We start from the raw sequence: 19388 nt of genomic DNA on the forward strand, positions 1-19388 counted from the left end.
GAGGAGGCTTAAGACTAATTTGTTAGGAACAAATACGTATTGACAGTCCAGCTGAAGTTTTCATGTAAATCGGTGAGAAAAAGGGAGTTGATTTTTAGAAAGAATAAGGAGCTCCGTTTATCTAAAATGTGAGGTACATCTACAAAGCCATTCACAAGGTACTAAGGAATGCTTTTGAATATCCCCAGCAGTATACTCAGGGGAAGGCCAAGGTTATATAATCTGTCTCTAATTTTTTTCAAGAAATAGAGGAAAGAGAGGAGAAGAAAGAAATAACAGGCACTTCTTTTCTATTTTAGCATCCAGAAACAGCTAGCAAGGAACCAGAGATAACAGAGCAGCCTTTGAGAGCCAATGAATTGGTAAGGAGAGCTTGCGTGCAGTTATCAGCTCGACTTTTAGAAAGATCAGCTTTTCTGTGGCTGCTCCAGGATTTTAAAAATCAGAGATAATCTTGTTAGAACGTGCTTCTCAAAACAGTGAAAAAGCATTATTGAAAAGAAAGAGTTTTGTGATCAAATACGTTTCCAAAACACAAATACATTTAGAAAAGAATGCTATATTCCTTCTTGGATGAGAGAAAGCTGTTTTAATCTAATATTTCCTAAATTTATTTGACTGTAGAAACTTTCAGTTGTTTGTTTGTTTGTTTGTTTACTGTGGGATTTCCACAGAGAAAAGTATGCTCTTGAGAACATACTTTGGGAAACTGTGTGTTAGACAATGACTAGAGTGATGAGTCATGAGAAATTATCCCTTGCTACTACTTTATAAATTGACCCTGTAATGGGGAATGAGCACCACCACCCCTTAACCTCCTCTTCACCCAGTCAATGGAGAGGCTTTTAATGGAAGCTTGTTGTAATCTACCCTATAGGATTTCCTTCAGGTACAAAAGCCATCTTCAGAGGCTGACTTAACATTTTAGTTACTCTGCCTCAGAAAGATCCAATAAGCCTGTTAAAATGAAACTAGATATACAAGTAATGGCATACCACTGAGGGACCAATTAGTAGGTTCAGCAACTCTCTCAAACATATGCACCCTTGCAACAGCTTGAGTCGTAGTTTTCTCATGGTATCTACTCATGGCTTACTATTCCTAAGGAAGTTATAGGAAAAATTGTGAATATTTTACAAAGAAGAATGTGTCAGCAAATTTACATCATAGCAATTTACTTACTCTTTATGTAAATATAAAAGAGAAAAGAATAACATGTTGACTATATACCCCTGTCCAGAATAAGCAAATGTGAACATTTTATCATATTTTCTTTGGATCTGTGTTTTTTTTTCCTTTTTTAACAAATACAGCATTATAGATGCAGTTGAAGTTCCTCTTTGATTACATTATCAAGCAAGTAGTATAAGCCCTCCAATTCTGTGATTCCTTTTCAAAATTGTTTTGGATGTTTCGATCCTAGTATTGCCATATAAATTTTAAGATCAGTTTTTCAATTTTTACAAAAATATAACCTGTCATTGTGATTGTGTTGAACTTTATAGATCAATTTTAGGAGAACTGATATCTGAATATTAAGTCTGCCTATCGATGAACATGATATATCTTTTGTTTATTCGTTGCCAGCATATAAAAATTCAGTTAATTTTGGTATTATGATAAACTTGTATTCTGAGACCTTGCCAGGCTCACTTATTAGATCTAGTGACTGGTAGAATTCTTAGGATTTTCTCCATTCAACTCATGTCATATGGGAAGAAAAGGACAGGTTTACTTCTTCATTTGCAACCTGTATATCTTCTGTTTATTTTTCTTGCTTTACTGCACTGGTCTGGATTTCTGTAAAATGTGGAATTACAGTAGTAAGAACATATCTCCTTGATTTATTTCTAATCATAGGAGGATATCATTCAATCTTTCACCATTAATTGTGATGCTAACACTAGGATTTTTGTAGCTGCCCTTTATTGATTTTAGGAAGTCCTCCTCGGTTCTTACATTGCTGAGAATATTTATCATGGGTTAACTTTGCATTTTGTTAGATGCTTCCAGCATCTATTTAGATAATCATGTTTTTCCCCTTTATTCTATTAATGTAATGAATTATATTGATGAATTTTCAAATTTTCATCCAACTCTCACTTTCCAAGTGGTATCAGGGCTTCTTCACATGGTCTTTCCCTCAAATAGTCAAACTTCTTACATAGTACCTCCGGACTCCAAGAATGATGTTCAAAAGTCTTGGGCCAAAGCTGCAAAGCTTCTTACAATCCAGATGTCCTAGAATGTTAGTTTATCCACCTACCAGTGGTCAACCTAGTCACTAAGTCCAACCCAGACTCAAGGGGAGAGTAAATAGTCACCACTTTTCAACAAGAGGGATAGTAAAAAATTTGTGGCCATCTTTAATCTACCACACCTTCCTTGCTTTGAGTCTCGTTTCATAGTGTACCCTTTTTATTGTATTTTTTTCTACATCTCTATGTATTTGAAGTGGAAGGGGACATTTCTCACTTCAGCTCATTTCACCATATTGATTAAATATCCTCCTCCCCTGCTTTAGACCTCAACTTAGGTACCATTTCCCTGACCTTCCAAAAAGAGATTACGCCTCCCTCCTAAGTGTGACCATAGGACCTCTTTCCCACCCATACCTACTGCACATATGCCTTGTGCTCCCACCATAGTTTCCTAAATATTATGCACTCTTTTTAAGACTTTATGGTTCCTCCATGCTGTCCCCTCTGCCCAAAATCCTTTCCCTGTTTTGCTACCATGTAATCATATTTAATCCTTTAAATATCTTTCATGAGGTAGGATTTCCAATTTTAGAGACAAGAAAACTAAATCTCAGATTGAGTGATATGACTAAAATCACTTAGCTGGTAGAATGAGGATTCAAACCAAGACCGGACCACCTGCTTCAAATTTGCTGCACATTTCTCTTCATAGTACATGTAGCAAATGATATCTTGCTCTGCCACATCCTCTAAGATCCCCTGTGCATTTCCTCCCAACCATCAGCCCCTGTGTTGCATGTTGGAGGACTGCTCTCAGGCTGCTAGAGTTTGCATTGCCTGTGTGTCCAGAGAAACATAGGTGCCTGGCAATTTTTATTTCCTCTGGAAGTAGACCTTGAACAATAAATAGTGTTCAAGCTCCCTGACCCTCTGTGCATGACAACTCTGAGTTGACCTGCACAGTCTTCAGCAGTGGGACTTAGACAAAGTCACCCGCTGGGTGACATGGTGGATGTCAGTGTTGCACTATTGCTTATTCTCCTTCCCTTCCCAGTTCTACCTGTCCCACTCCCGTAACCTTTCACATTCACGGGAATCCTCATCTCAGTGTCTGGGTAACCCAGCCAAAGCAGTGTGCAACTACTTCCTTGGCATGAAACAGTCTCTACAGAGGCTCAAGTCTATGGGGCATTGTCTGCAGTTTGTGAAAGAACTCTATGGGATACATGGGCTCCCTAGAAGCTGCTGCAATGCCGTGACATGAGTCCTGCAGAAATGAACACAATTTGACATTGCTGTAGTACATATAAAACCATGGCAAATTGTACATGTACAATTATATATTATATAAAAGAGCAAGTATTCCTTCCAGAGTTCTCTCATAATTCATTGAGTGACTGAAGAAAAGTAGATTGCAATGTACCAATTAATAATCTCAGATGAAAGTTTAAATCGATTACAACAAATAATACATACATGCAAGAAAATACTAACACAAATAATCACCTTTTTACTTTATCATTATTGAGAGTGGCAGAGATATTTGGCATAAAAATGCATTATTTTGTTATGAGATGCGAAAAGTTCACATGCAATTATTCCTTGATAATCTACCTCCATCTAAACTAAAAAAACAATTTATATCTCACTTTAACTGGGAAATTTTCTGGGCATATTTAACTAAGTATATTTTCAAAATCCTTACTGCTAAAAATTCTATTGTCCTAAAAATGTTAGCAGGTAAGGGCAGAAATGTCATGAAATATTTTGACTCTTTGGTAAATTTCTTTTATTTTGCACAGTTCAGAAGTGATGGTATAGCCATAAAGATGGAGAATCTTCAATCTAAAAACAAACAAACAAACAAACAAACGGAAAAAAAAGACAAGACCACAGATTATGTAGAGTGGATACAGTTGAGCCTAGATTCTTAGTGTGATAAATGCATGAAAAGTCTTTAAAATAACCTTGACTAATACTTTATGTTTCTCAAAGGAGAAAGATAGCATCAAACTTGAGAATAACAAGTATATTTTTTAAGTTGGCCATGATCTTTATCTGAAGTTAAAGATCATCTGTATTCCAAAGGTTAAGGTATTGCCGGGCCTGCTGCGAGAGACACTTACTATCCATAAATAAAGTTTTATTGCACACAGTCATGCCTATATACTTTCAAGCTACCGGAGTACAGCTGAGTAGTTGCAACAGACACACATGACCTGGAAAGCCTAAAATATTGATTCTATGGCCCTTTACAGAAAAAGTTTGCCAACTCTGTTCTATGTAAGACAGTGATGGAAGGACATGTTTTCCTTAGTCTCATAGCACAGATTCACTTAATGCACTGGACAAGAATCTCCTTATTTTCAAACTGGCCTTCAGAGCCTATGAAAATTCTTCAAATCCAATAAAAACATAGTAATTCAACTTACAAGGAAAAAGGTGAAGTCATCACAAGGGAATGGTGGTAGGATGAAGGAAGAATATGGAAATTCTATTAATGGAAACATTTAACATTTTTAAAAATAAGAAAATACTGACTGACTGGAATCTTTGTCTGATTGTGAAATTTTTCAGTTTCTCGGTATTTCTGAAGAATCCTATGATAAATATTTCTTAGAATGTACTAATTTTGCCTTAATGAAGAATTACCAGGCCTCCTTCTAGAAGGCAAAAAGGACCAAGAGTTTATCTCATTTTGCCTTCCCGATCAGCAATTCCAGCCATTTAGTGTTAAACTGCGATACTCAGCTTGACCTCAATTCCATTTCTACTCCTTTTCTAGCTGGTTTCAGACAAAATAGTTTTTTTGCGTAATTTTGAATTGCTCAACTGCATGTGTGTGTGTGCATGTGTGATTTTTACTATAAAAAGTCCCAAAGCTTTTTTAAAAGTAGGCAGGATTTTTTAATTATAAATAATTATAAACAACTATTAGGCAGTTAAGTTCTTTTTAATGTTGGTATATTGGAATAATTATGTCAATATTTCCTTGTTATTAATTTACTAATGGTTAAGATGCTTAACTTTTTCCCAAATTCATATTATAACAATAGGAAGATCGTATTCTAAGACTACAATGGATTTCTTCCTACGGAAGCCCATGACTTTAAACTCAAACACTCAAAAATTACTTTTAACTCCAGGGAATGCAATGTATGCATTGTTAGATCAGGGATACATTTATATTCATCCAAAATAATGGAGAAATGTACATTTCTATGTGGCATGATATGAGGAGATGTTAAATATTAATCTCTCTTTTTAGACTTAAAAAGATTAAAAGCTCCTATTCCCGAAAGTACAAAATGAGACAAACTAGATCAGTCAGAAAGAGATCTATAAAATTCTAAAACCGTTCCTATTCCTCTGGAACTCATTCTATAATTCAGTATTAAAAGGATGAGATATTCAAATAAGGCTCTCTTTACTAATAAAGTAGGACACTAATTTTTTAGTAATGTAGTAATTGGAAATACAGAATCAGGATTTCTAAAATATCACATGTATTCCTTAATTCGCAACTATTTAATGTTATAGAAGATGGGTGACTAAAATGGAAAGCTGGCTTAAAAAAAAAAAAGAGGTCACATTTCTACTATAAAATGAGATAGTGGAAGAAAACAGAATTCTTGTCCCACCAACACATTTGTTAAGAATGCCATACATTTAGAGGTGATTTTTAAAAACAATGTCGATTTCATTATGTCCTTTAAGTTCTCAATTCCTGTTTTCCAGTGATAAACAAATTATTAGTTATAAGATATTTACAATTGCCTAACCAAATTTCCTAAAACTGTTGATTTTCAAAAGCTAACAAAAGTCCCAGGGTTCCATATAGAAGTACTTGTTCTACGGATTCCCCATTCCCTGGAAGATTAATTCATTACAAAAATCTTAGATTTTACTCCAAAAACTCAGATTTCACAAAGTGGACTAGGACTAATCAAATACTTCTTAGCATATGGAATACCTGAAATGGTCACTTCAACTTTGATAACTCCTGAAATGTTTTTCTTTCTCTAGCTTGTACAATTTTAGTAAATGGTGTTTCAAGAACAGGGGCAAAATAACTGAAAAGTATTTTACATAACTTTTTCATTTTTTCCAGAATTTTTTATAAATTCCAAAGTACAAAGGAATTAATATATTTCCTGCTATTTGAGTTCATGAAAGACTGAGTTAGTCTTAAAATGAAGTCAACATTTTCTGGGAAATATTTAATGATTGCTAGAATTCTGTGTTAATAAAATGGAAACAACCATTAGGAATTATTAAGATGCACAAACCGAATCACAGCTAAAATCGTTCTTTCTACTTCATGATGACATTTAAAACTGAGAGAGATACAGCGGGTAAAATCATTCTCTTACCGTCTACAGTTTTTGCAAAGTTTTTCAACGGCATCCAGAGTGACATTCTTGCAGAAACTGAGTTTCACACATTCCAAACTCATATGACAATAATTAGCCAATGAACAAACTCTAGAAAGGAGAAAGAAGACAAAAGGTTATTAAAATAGATGGTTATTAAATGTACTTTTTACAAAGTTTTCAAAAACTCAACCCTCAAATTTACCTTGGCCCTGCATATTCACTAACCCTACTGCATCCCTCATCATCTACTGCCCCTGACCTCCCAACTGTTCTGAGACTGCAAATGGAACTTCCTGAAAGACATGCACACAATGTATACACCTAATAAAATTTCCAGACTATAAAAATCAAGCAGAAAAGTTAAGAGGACAGGGGCAAAGATTTCAGAGGGTTTTTTTGAGATTCTTAGAGAATTGGTAATAGTAGATAAATCCAGAGAGTTATTACAGTAGTACTATTTTGATATGTATTTAATAATATCTAGGTGAAAGTAATCATTATCTTAATCTCTAGCACCAGAATTACTCCCAGAGGAGACAGTAGGGCAGGGGTGTCCAAACTTTATTCAACGTTTTTTAACAGGGGCCATATGCGGTAAAATACACAAACAGCTGGGCCACTCACTCAAGGTGAAGTACTTATTGCCTCACCTGGTTTATTTAAGTAAACTAAATATATTTTTGGAATTTGCTGCCGGCCAATTAACAATGGATTGCGGACTGCAGTTGGCCCGAGGGCTGCAGTTTTGACACCCCTGTCTAGGGTATTAGTGAAGAGAGTCTTATACTATTGTAGGAGAAAAGAATCTGCAGAATAACACATGATAATTCTGCCACTTTTCATGGACCTGGATGGATTTTTCTTCCTCTGGATAGGGAGAAGAAAAATTGAGAAGAGAAAAATGGAGAGAGGCTGGATCCAGCAAGGTGAAGTGGAAGGACTTATGAAAGCATTTTCTTTGCCCTTCCGAGGGTTCCCTGAAACATTTTTACTGGAATTTATTTTGCTCACAAATGAACCAGAAGAAGAGGCTGAGTTAACATGAACCATGTGAGAGCGAGCAGTTGCCACAGAGGCATGAGAAGACAGGAAGGGACATGAGAGCATAAGTCCCACCCCAGAATTTTTCAAAATCGAGTGGGCATGGAATTTTGATAACCTTATGCAAATGTTTACCTGGATCGCAGGAGTAAAAGAAAAAAAAAGAAGGCCCCTTCCAGGCTGAGGGATCTCTGTGTGTAACCTAAATCACTGGTTTAAAGATTAGAAGCAATCTATATATTGAACAATAGGATAATATTTAAATAAATTATATCACATTTATATAATGGAGTATCAAGCAAGCATCAAAATAATGTTTTTGAAAAAATGATGGCTAATAAGGAGAACATGGTATAAGTTTAGATGGAAAAGAGACAGATGAAAAACTATATTTACAGGATGATCCATATTTAAATGTAATAATAAACTAAAGAAGTTTTATTTGATTATGAAAATCCTAAATCAGTGGTCAACACATTGTTTTTTAAAGAGCCAGATACTAAATATTTTAGGCTTTGCAGGATTTAATTTGTATTTAATCACAGGTTAAGAGACAAAAATCAAAGATAGCACCTAGGTTCTTATATAACTATTTAAAATATTACCATTTAAAGTTGTAAAAAAAACCAAAAAACATTTTCAGCTTACAGGCCAGTAAAATACAGGCAGTTGTCTACAATTTTACAGTCCTCATTCTACATTGACTAACTTGGAAAGTTCTCAAGTAGCTTTCTGGATTAAAATGTCCTATTTCATAGGTGGGAATATTCATACCTGCCCTGAACTCTTCACAGGATTTAGGGGAGGATCTGATGTGTAAGGAAGCTTTTGGCAAATGTAAACTGTTAAAAATAAATCACAATGTGGGGCAATTTGATCTCACCTGGTATTCCTTTTTCTTTTTTATGCCCTCCTAAATCCTACAAGTACTTCAATGACTATCTGAGGTTAAACCCTTTTCCAAGAAGTCACTTCCACACTCAAAGCTATGTAATCTCTTTCTTCTTCAAGGGATGTGTATTCCTTTAAGATATCTGCATGTGCATGTGATATTTTTTTCTCATATTATATGATAAGTACCTTGAGGGAAGAATCTGTCTCGGATATTGTTTTCTATTCCTCACTGCAAATAGCTCACCATGATAATTTTGAATTTATCATATAGTATTTAAAATATGCCAAATAAATTAAATGACGGGAACGGTATTGCTGCATCTATTCCAGGTACACTCAGCTTTGTGAATCCAGGTAATAAAGACTTAACCACAAATCACTCTTTTATTTGAAATTTTAAAATGATATATACTAATAACAACAAATAGGTACAAGAACATCATTTAATGTGCTCAGGAAAGCAAAATTGTTCCAGTAAACTACAGCTATCACCATGCCCTCCCATTTCACTTTAAAATAAAAAATCTAGGGGGGTGGGTGGGTGTCCATTGACTTCTTTAGGAAGTTGACTCACTATAAATTCAGTTATGCTAAACTATTATCATTTTACAGATATAAAAATCTCAATTTTCATAAGATTAAATAATTTAAGTATCATAAAAAATATTGCAAAACTTCAAATAGTAATGAATGATGTGACCCTTCACACTACATACATTCCAAAACAACAACCCCTCAATCCTCCTTATTTCATTATTTTTATCTTAAAAACAAACAAACAAACAAAAATAACTTTCAGATGTCTTTGGCACATAGGATGCTTTAAGCAACCGATGAAGAACTATTTAGAGTTTACCCCTGAGCCCTAATGCCTTACTAAATGAGCTAGGTGTTATGGGGGTTGTGAAGTAGAATGAATCTCTCAAAATCACAGACCATGTATACAGCAACTTGAACTACTTGGTAAAAGTCCAAGAATTGAACAATAAGAACAAAATAAAGGTTATAAATTAATATTTTTACAAGATAGTCATTCAGAGCTCAAGAACATATTTGCTAAAATATAGATCCTTAAAGGGGACAAGTGCTCTTTATTTCATTATGTTGATTAGCATTACTATTTATTGTCCTTTCGTTTCATCTGAAGAACACTTTTAATATTTCTTGCAGTGCAGGTATTCTAGCAACAAATGCTCTCAGCTTTTGTTTATCTTAGCATGTTCTGATTGCTCCTTCATTTTTGAAGGATAGTTTTGCCAGATATAAAATTTTTGGTTGATTTTTTTTTTTCTTCCTGTCAGGACTTTGAATGTCATCCCACTGACTTCTGGCCGCCATTGTTTCCAGTGAATTGTTCATCTTATTGAGGATTATGTGTAGGTAATGAGTTGTTTCTCTCTTGTTGGTTTCAAGATTCTCGTTTGTCTTTGTCTTTCAAGAGTTGGATTATGATTTGTGTAAATGTGAATCTGGAGTTTGAGTTTGCCCTACCTAGAATCCATTGAGTTTCTCAGATATGAAATGTTTTTCATCAAATTAGGGATGTTTTTGGCCTTATTTCTTCAAATATTCTTTCTTCCCCATTCTCTTCTCCTTTTGGAACTCCCATCATGTATATATGTTGATCTGCTTAAAGGTACCCCTCTGGTATCTGAGGATCTGTTTATTTTTCTTCATTGGTTTTCATTGTCTTCCTCAGACTATATAATTGCAGTTAATTTATCTTCAAGTTTATTGAATTTTTCTTCTGCCTGCTCAAATATGTTGTTGAGCTCCTATAGTAAATTTTTCATTTTAATTATTATACTTCTCAACTCCACAGTTTCTATTTGGTTCCTTTCTATAATTCTCTTTATTGACATTTTCTATTTGGTGAGACATTAGTAGATTTTCCCTTAGTTCTTTAAAAATGGTTTTCTTTATGTCTTCGAATATATTTAGACTAGTTGACTTAAGGTCTATCTGGCAAGCCCAATTTCTGAGGTTCCTCCAGGACAGTTCTTATTAATTGCTTTCCCCCACTGTGTATAGGCCTTACTTTCTTGTTTCTTTGCATGTCTTATAATTTTTGTTAAAAACAGGAAATTTTAAATACTATGATATGGCAATGATGGAAATTTAATTCTCCTCCTCTCCGGGGATTGTTGTTGTTGCTGTTTTTAGTTTTTGTTGGCATTTGTTGATTAGTGGGTTTTCTGAAGTAATTCTTTAAAATCTATATTCTTTGTCATGTGTGGCCACTGAAGTCTCTGCTCAGCTTAGTATTTAATCAATGATTGGATAGAATGTTTCCTAAATATCTGGAACTATTATATCCCTCAGTCTTTACTGAGGGACTCTATATGTGCTTCAGGACATGCCTTCAACATTCAGACAGGCAGTTTTCAACTCTGCCATAGCTTTCACTTCCTACTTGCTGGAACCTTCAAGTGGTAAGTGTCTGAGCCTTCTCTGGTATTTTACAAGCATGCATACAGCCTTACACATGCACATGCACATTACACATGCACATGGCCTCCTATATTCCCAGGAATATGTTGGAGCTTTTAAAAGTATAGATACAGAGAACTATATTGTTGCCAGAGGGGAGAGAGGTTGGGAGTTGGCTGAAAAGGGTGAAAGGATTAAAAAATACAAATTGGTAGTTGCAAAATAGTCATGGGGATTTAAAGTAAAGCATAGAGAATACAGTCAATAATGTTGCAACAACTATGTATAGTGCCAGGTGGGTACTAGACTAATAGGGAGGGATCTGCATAAATTATATAAATGTCTAACCACTATGTTGTACACCTGAAATTAATATATAATAATACTGAATGTCAACTATAACTGAAACAAAATTAAATAAATAAAAAGACCTATGCACACCTCAGCCTTTCCTTTTGGGCTTTCGTTAGTATGTTGTATTTCTATTACCTTAGTACTAAGTTTTTTTTTTTTTTAAATCCTGATAATCAGTGAAAGTGAACAAATATAATGAAAGTATTCACAAACTGTCCGGCTAGTGTATACCTCCTGCTCTGGGCTGGCACTTATAAAAGATGGGTCAATTATACCTGATTAATATATTGCTATTTTAACAAGCATTCTGGCTAATTAACATTACTTACAGGAATGACATATGCCCTGACAATGAAACTTATGATTGCTTGTTTCTTATATTGCACATTTGACTTTATTCAACAATAGTAAAAGTAGCCCCAGGTCCAAGCATAAGTGAGAATTTCCCTCACTTAAATGATGGATAAATGTAGGGCCCTTTAGAATAACTGAAGTAGCCTCCATTAGAAAAGTGTCCTATTACTTCCAGTATCCTGGGGAACGTTGATTATGATTTAAGAATTTAAAAGGAAATGCTGGCTGTGGAGAAAAGAAAGATGGAGGAAAGAAAGATGGTGGTTCAGGAACCACAAACTGATGGCTGTCAAAACCCATTGTAATCAGTCAAAAAATATATTTATATTTTTGTTTATCATGTATTTTCTCTTTCAAGAATCTCTACAGATTATTTTTGGACTACCATATCATACTCTACATTATAGACTCACAAGGTGCCCTTAAAATGATAAACTGAAATGGATAATTAACTCATGATTCATTTTCTTAAAGCAACTATATGAAAAGGATAATCTGAACATTTTCTACCCTCTTTTGCTTATCCCTGTAGAGCTTAGGTCCAGATACGTGAGCTTGTGGCAGCTTCTTGCCAATGCATGGACTCCTGCATTGGTTACCTGTCGGCATCCACTCACATCGAGATACCTGTAGAATTTAAGTAAAAAGGATTTATAGGTGCTTTTCACAAAATTGGCAAACTCAGTTGCCCTTCTCCTAACTAGCAGGTCAAGAGTTGGTCACTTCACTGGAATTTGCGCTTATAAAGAAGACACATACAAATACAATTCAAATCACTTTGTGCATTGCCAAGGTCTCACTGTCCTAAATAGAGACAGAGCCCTGTGCTCCCCACATCTAACTGGTTAAGGACCATGACTTCTAAGTATATAAACAAGTTCAGCCTTACCTAGATTTTCATAGAATGTTCTGATCATGAGAGTTATTTTTAAAAGGTATTAAAGATAAAATGAATAAGAGTTCCATGATCAGAGTTCAAATAAAGCTCAAATGCTTCTGCTATTTTCATTTAAGCATTTTGAAGTATCAAAATCAAGAAATAGAATAATGACTCTTTTTGATAGAATACTATTTGAGATATCATTGTCAAATTTTTACAAGTTCAAAAATGGCTTCAGCTTTCATAATATAGAAAACTTGTATATAAACATCTCCACAGATATAATAACGATATTATTAATTTTTATCATTTATATTTATATTTTATATTATTAATCTCTTTTCTTCTATATTGTCATTTACTAATAAGGCATATTTGGACAAACCACTTAATTCCTTTGAGCCACAATTTTCCTTGAAAAAAACGGGAATAACTGCTTAACATTTAGAGTTGCTATGATGACTAAATATATGTGTGTCTGTGAGAGTCCTAATCTCAAGGCAATACTATTAGAGAAGTGACATACTGATGGATTTTCAGCTGTTACTCTGTCTTCCATGTTTTCCAGTTATGGTGGTGGTCGCTGTTTTGTGTAGTCTTTGATGTCACTACTGGTGTCATTTGCTGTTATAAAATTCTCTTCCATGCAAAAGAGAGCTGTTTGGAGTAAGTGTTGCTCAGTTGCTAGTACTCTTTCAGTGTGGTAGAGAGAGATCATGTTAGTCAGATGACCAGGGTCTAATTCCAGCCCTGCCGTTGCCTACCTGTGTGAGTTTGGGCAAGTCACAGCACCTCTCTGGCCCTCGATAATATCCTCATTATTTAAACAAGTGGTTGGATTAGAGGATCTTTAAGGTTTTCTTCAGCTCAATAATTCAAAGTCGATAATTAATTTAGAAGTTATATAAAGTTGTTGATCCTTTCTCTTCGGTGACTCAACTCTAGAATGGGCAGTGGCCATTTTTTAAATGGTTGCAAAATTTTTTTTTAATTTCTGCAATTGAGAAACGATATCTATATGCCCTCCCCTGTAAAACTGAGTACACTTGTTGCACCTTCAATCAAGAGAATACAGAGTAATGAAACTACATGAATTTCAAGGCTAGTTCATCCAAGATGATGCAGCTTCCTCCTTGTTTCCTGGGATACTCGTGTTCAAGCTGCCATATAAGAAGCTACACTATCCTGAGGGTGCCATGCCATGAGGAGGCCCAAACCATAAGGAAAGGCCACGTGTAGGTTCTTCACATTGGTTAAGTCCAGAGTTCAAGTCATCTCCGTTCAGATGCCAGACATGTGAGTGAAGGAGCCTCCAGATGATTCTAGACCCAATAATGAAGTCATCCAAGCCTTTGAATCTTCCCAGCTGAGATCTTCCCAAACCTTATGGAATAGAGATAAGATATCTATCCTTTTTATGCCCTGTCCAAATTTGCAAACCACAGAATCTGTCAGTCTAATAAAATGATTTTACACCACTCCATTCCAAGTGGCTTGTAATGCAGCAACAGTAACTGGAACAGAGGCTAATTACACCATATTACATAAAGGTAGCTCCGCATTGTCCTTTGTAGCTCTATAATTTTGAGTTAAAAGAAAATGGAGAACAGGATCATGAGATAGGAATAAATTAAGCAAAAAGTTCTGTGGCTCAGATCCTTTAGAACATCACCTTTAATGCGACACATTTCTCTGGTAAATAATCATGGATAAGCGCGTTTCTGTGATGGACGGCATTTCCTCTATGACTACTCTGCCTTCCCTTACCTCTCCACACTATCCCCATTCTTGCTTATATTTGATGGTGAAAGGAAGAAGCAGAACCATTTTTGACATTGTAAGACAGGCCCCTTAGAAATACAGAACAGACACAGTGCTGTTGTAGGTCACTCCACAGAATGATGCTGGCTGCTCGGCCAAGACACAAAAATGTATCAGGCAGAGTCTCAGTTTCTAATTCATGCATCAACTAGAGTGTATTAGTTATTCCAGTGATTTTGATAAATAAAAATCAGGAGAACAAAGCCACAGTCCTAAAGCATAATGTGATCACTTTGCTGGGGTCTGGTTAGCTCAGAGTGGAGAAAGTACCTGAGAGTTCGCAGATTGGTACTGATTTCCACCAAGCTCACATCTGTTACCTGAGCACAGGAGCTGAGGACCAGATTGTCCAGTTTAGGACACTGCGTCACAATAAGATGAATGATCTGATCTCTCACCTACAGGAGGAAACGAATAAGAATTTATTTTCAATCACAGGGTTCTCTGCACAGAGAAAACAGGAAAATGGATCAAGTGTGTTAGAAATTAAAATGTGCCTGTTTTCAAATGTGTTATCATCAACAGCAGCAACATAATACTAATTATTCTCATTTGAGGACTGCCGAAGGAGGTGTGTCGGATTCCAAGCTAGAAACTTTATATGAACTAACTCTCCTCCTTGCAATAGTCCTACAAATATCAATGTTAAATCCCTACTTTACAACTAAAGAAACTGGGCTTGGGAGTTAACTGTCTTCCTGAGGCTGTCCCTAAGTAAATGGCAAGGCTGACAGTCAAACCTAGGACTGAGGGTTCCAAAGCCCATATTTTTTCCAAAGTACTTTCCGATGAGAACTAAACTGATAAGAGTCAGTCATCTGATACAAGCTCCCAGGTTCTTTATTAATAAAATCAGAAAGTAAGAGAGACTTTGATAAACTAATGATATAAAATGGAATCGGTTATAAGATTCTAAAATGAATGTTACATTTAGGCCTAGTACGCTAGTTTTAAATTATTATTAGGATAAAATGAGGTATAAAACACTAAAATTGAGGATCAAAATGCACCAAACTGGAACCTAATAAACACAGGAAAATCAAATCTAATCTTTGATTAACTCCAAGATTTTATGTGATTTTTTCCTGCTTATTTTAATGACTGCTCGTGTTTTTTTAACTATCATGCTAATGACTACTTAGTACTCTATTAATAGGAAGATTTTATTCATCTTCCTGATATCATCATTACCATAAAAAATCACTAATAATCACCTAATTACATCTAGGATGGTGCTAGGCACTGCACACAGACCTCGATTTTCCCTCTCATAATTTATAATAGAGCAGGATTTTGAAAGTCCTATCCATTTATACATAAATGGATGTACACACCCACAACGAAATGAAAATCTAGTCTTACAACCTTCACCCACTCTTCATCTGTATCTGTCCATTTCTGTCTTTGCATATATTTATATCTATGTTCTATCTATTCATCTATTTATGTATCATGTACCATAATTATGCTGTAATATTTATTCCCTTTACCCATTATAGTCTGATTTAAATGCACATATACATTTATGCTCTCTGTGTGAGTACAAAAGCCCACTTTTCAATCTTTGAACTCCATCTGGACTACAGGGGCTCCAGTCTGAAGAGCAAAGAGAGTATAACTTCTTCCATGGTGACTCTCTTAAGAGTTTATTAAAAGGATTGACAATCAGAGAACCATAAAGGGTCTTTGATTTCCTGGGATAAAAAAGATGGAAAAAAATCACAGGAGAGATCCTGTCCAGGATACCATGTTATGCTAAACTATTTTCTCATACATTTAAGTGACCCACACTTTCAGGAAACCTTATGTAAGAGAAAAGTCAAACTTAGAGTGTAGCAAATTAGGAAGTACCTAATCATTTTTAAATAATTCTAGGCAAAATTCCTAAATATAGCAAGCCTTCACTATGCATTCAAAATCAGATTTGATGCACAAAATTTTAATTGACACATAGCCTTTGTAGCCTGGTCGCAGCCCAGTCATTAAGTTCACATAAATTTACGGAGCACTGACCACGTACCAAGAACTATGGTTTACTTCTTGATCAATACCAACAGCCCAAAAACGTTCTGGAGATGGGCTCCAAATCTGTACTCTTGTCTGTCTCTTTTAGTGCCAGAATCTACAGAATCCCCATTTGAATATAGAAATCAGAGTCATGGAAGTGCTTAATCCATTTTGTACTTAGATTAACTAAGGAACCTCAAACATTATAGTGATATTATAGTGATATATAGTAATTATTAAACTAGACTCAAATAATTCAACTAACAGGCTCTGCCCTTGTGAATATCCATCACCGTTTTTAGGATATCAAGTAATCCAACATGGCACATGTATGCTGATTTGAAAGCTCTTCATGGATTAGAAGAGTTAGAAATCGAGTAAGCTATTGTTGCTTTGTGAGTTCGCTATTTTGAGTTAAAAGAGACTTAGAATGAGAAATTATTTCTTTCCAGAATTTTCAGCTTATAAAAGACTTCCCCAAACACATCTAAATATATCATCAAGCAAGCTAAGAACACATTGTCAATTTTTAATGGCGAATTTCTTTCAGGGACATGACATTTTGATTAAAAATTAAAAGAAATACAGTATTGTTCTTCCCTCATTACTTCATTCAGAGCAGTGTTCAAGGCAAGAACACTTCAGAGCCCAAAATGAGCTATAAAATGGGAAAATGAGCACTTAAAATTTGTAATTCAACTGCTTACATCAGAACAGTTTTTCACTGGCTTCCCAATCAACCACTATCAAAAAGCATGATGACAATCTGTTCTCAGAAAGTACTGTCCACTACAAGTTCACAGAATCACAATCAACATTCGATTTGTGAAAATCAGCCTGTCCCATGGCCCCGTCATAGTTGAGCTAACCATATGTGGAGGAAAACGTCAAACTGCTTTGTTTTTCCACACAGAAGGAAGTCAGTGGGATGGGGGTGGGAAGGAATCAGCAAATCTGTGTCCAGGCTTACCACCTTTGTGACCTGTACTGTATTTCTTTCAACTCTACATATAAATTGGGAATAATGCTACTTCTCACAAAGGAAAGATAGCAAGCTAATGAATTAGTGGTGTAACAAGTGCCATGTACAGTTCCTGGAACATGGGCGGGGCTCACTCAGTGATAGATATTATCATCTCCTATTTGTTCAATAGTGTTATTAAATTACCATAAATATTATTTCAGTTACAAAAACAGCAAAAGATCCAGTTAATGGGTTGACTTTTAGATCTATTACCTACTTCATAACTACATAGCACTGTTTCCTTAGGGGGATCATAGTTGCTTCTCCAGTTTCAAATATTTCTTTTGAATAGAAGAAATAATCCAATGTCTAAATCTTTTCTATCACACAAGTACTATGGGATTCTTTCTCCCTTAAGTGCCCATTTCAGAGCATTACTTCATGATGAGGTGGGAAAGTATTATTAGTTTTATGCTCCGAAAACAAAGGAATATGGAGCCCAATTAAAAAGTCAGTCTGACTCCAAGAAGTCTCACCATTTTGAGGCCAGCAACATTCAGTGCAGTTACTTCTCGCAAGTTCTCCAGGCTCCTGACCAGGCAGGCCTCAGAAATCTTGGGGACTCTCCCAATGTTGAGGGTCTGCAGGTGTGGACATTGCAGGGCTAGGGTACTTATACTCCTGGAGGTAAGAGCAAGGCAGCCAAATACTTCTATTTTGTGGAGACTAAGAAAGGAAAAAAAAATCAGTGCAATATCCTACTTAGCTCCTGATCCACTGCACAAGAGCAAATCCCTAAATCACCTGAGGGACATTTTTACTTTTCCTGGTGGAAAGTCTGCATGTTAGTGCCATATTTGAGAAGTGAATATATAGTCCTGACAATATGAAACGAGTTGGTGAATTTAATCAATAGATGAATAAAATTCACTAAGCATGGTGTCCTCAGCAAATCTAAGCCATGTTGATTTTCCTTGCTCATTATGGTTGTGTTCTATCATGCAAACACTGGCTTGGCACATATTCGATCATTGTTCCTTGGGGAAATACAGTTCCTGATAGCCCCCAATTTTAAAACATCAGAACAAAAGACATGTTTAATATACATTTCAGTGGCTATATTCCTCTGGCTACCCTCACCCTCTTTAATTTGTCCCCAGGTATCACAAGACCAACAAAAGAGAACCTCTGCTCAGAGCAGTAGAAGTCAAGTGCCCAAGGAATAGCTTTTTACTTAATATGGTCACATCTGCTGCAGAGTGTAAAACTGAGTTAAGTATTTGTAGGAAACCCATGTTTAAAACCCACTGTCACTATTCAGTAGCCCCTGAGAGTTTCATTTAACCATTCAAAACCTCTGGGTTTGGGGTTTTCTTTTTATCTGCTCAAAAGTGACGATATCTATCAATTTTTTTGTGATAAAAAAATTAAAAAGGCACTTTAATGTTGCGTCCTGCACAACACAAGCCGTGGGAAGGCAAGGGAGGCGGCGAGGGTTAAACTATCATAAAGAGACAGAGACTCAAATATAGTTAAATCACAGAGGACCAAGGGACTCACAGCCTCAAGGGACTGGAGCCCTGAATCCGATCACCGTGGGTATTTATTGATTTTTCACAATAGAAATCACATGATTAAGGGCAGGGTCTGCGAAACTCTTACACCTCACAATAATCATTCATTCCAAATCCCATAATTGTCCCAAAGCAACAGATGCATACCATCCCCCAAATGACCAAGGTGTGGTGCATACAATCCCTGGGGGAACAAGTCTCACAAGATAAGATTATCCCATGAGCCAAACAGGAGGGGCGAGATGCTATTGTTCTAATGGGTCCATTACACCTGAGGGTAAAGGACAACAGTTGAGGCATGCATCAGCAGCTTCTCAGAAGAAGGAGCACAGCTACCTCCTAACTTTACATTAGCTCATGGGGGTTCTAGGGGGGTCCCGTCTGGTTTAGGTTGTTTCTCCCGTGAGAAATCTTACCCGTCTTTGACTGCAGACCCTGCTTACAAGGACCAAACATGGAGACTTAGAGTAGCACAAACTCAACCCCAATGAG

At 35.9% G+C, this 19388-nt stretch overlaps 1 protein-coding gene across 1 annotated transcript; it reads right to left on the reverse strand.

The window, feature by feature from the left end:
• Window positions 1–3934: 3934 nt before the first annotated feature.
• On the reverse strand, window positions 3935–19165 carry LOC308505027 (uncharacterized protein; the record flags this gene model as incomplete). Its single annotated transcript, XM_081066687.1, has 5 exons — window positions 17859–19165; window positions 14622–14749; window positions 12161–12277; window positions 6575–6685; window positions 3935–4046 (listed from the first exon to the last, which is right to left on the reverse strand). The coding sequence occupies exons 1-5, from the start codon at window positions 17859–17861 to the stop codon at window positions 3935–3937; spliced, it is 471 nt and encodes a 156-aa protein (XP_080922813.1). The 5' UTR covers window positions 17862–19165.
• Window positions 19166–19388: the final 223 nt, after the last annotated feature.

The sequence above is a fragment of the Rhinolophus hipposideros genome, assembly GCF_964194185.1.
Source record: "Rhinolophus hipposideros genome assembly, chromosome: 11".
NCBI classification, from domain to species: domain Eukaryota; kingdom Metazoa; phylum Chordata; class Mammalia; order Chiroptera; family Rhinolophidae; genus Rhinolophus; species Rhinolophus hipposideros.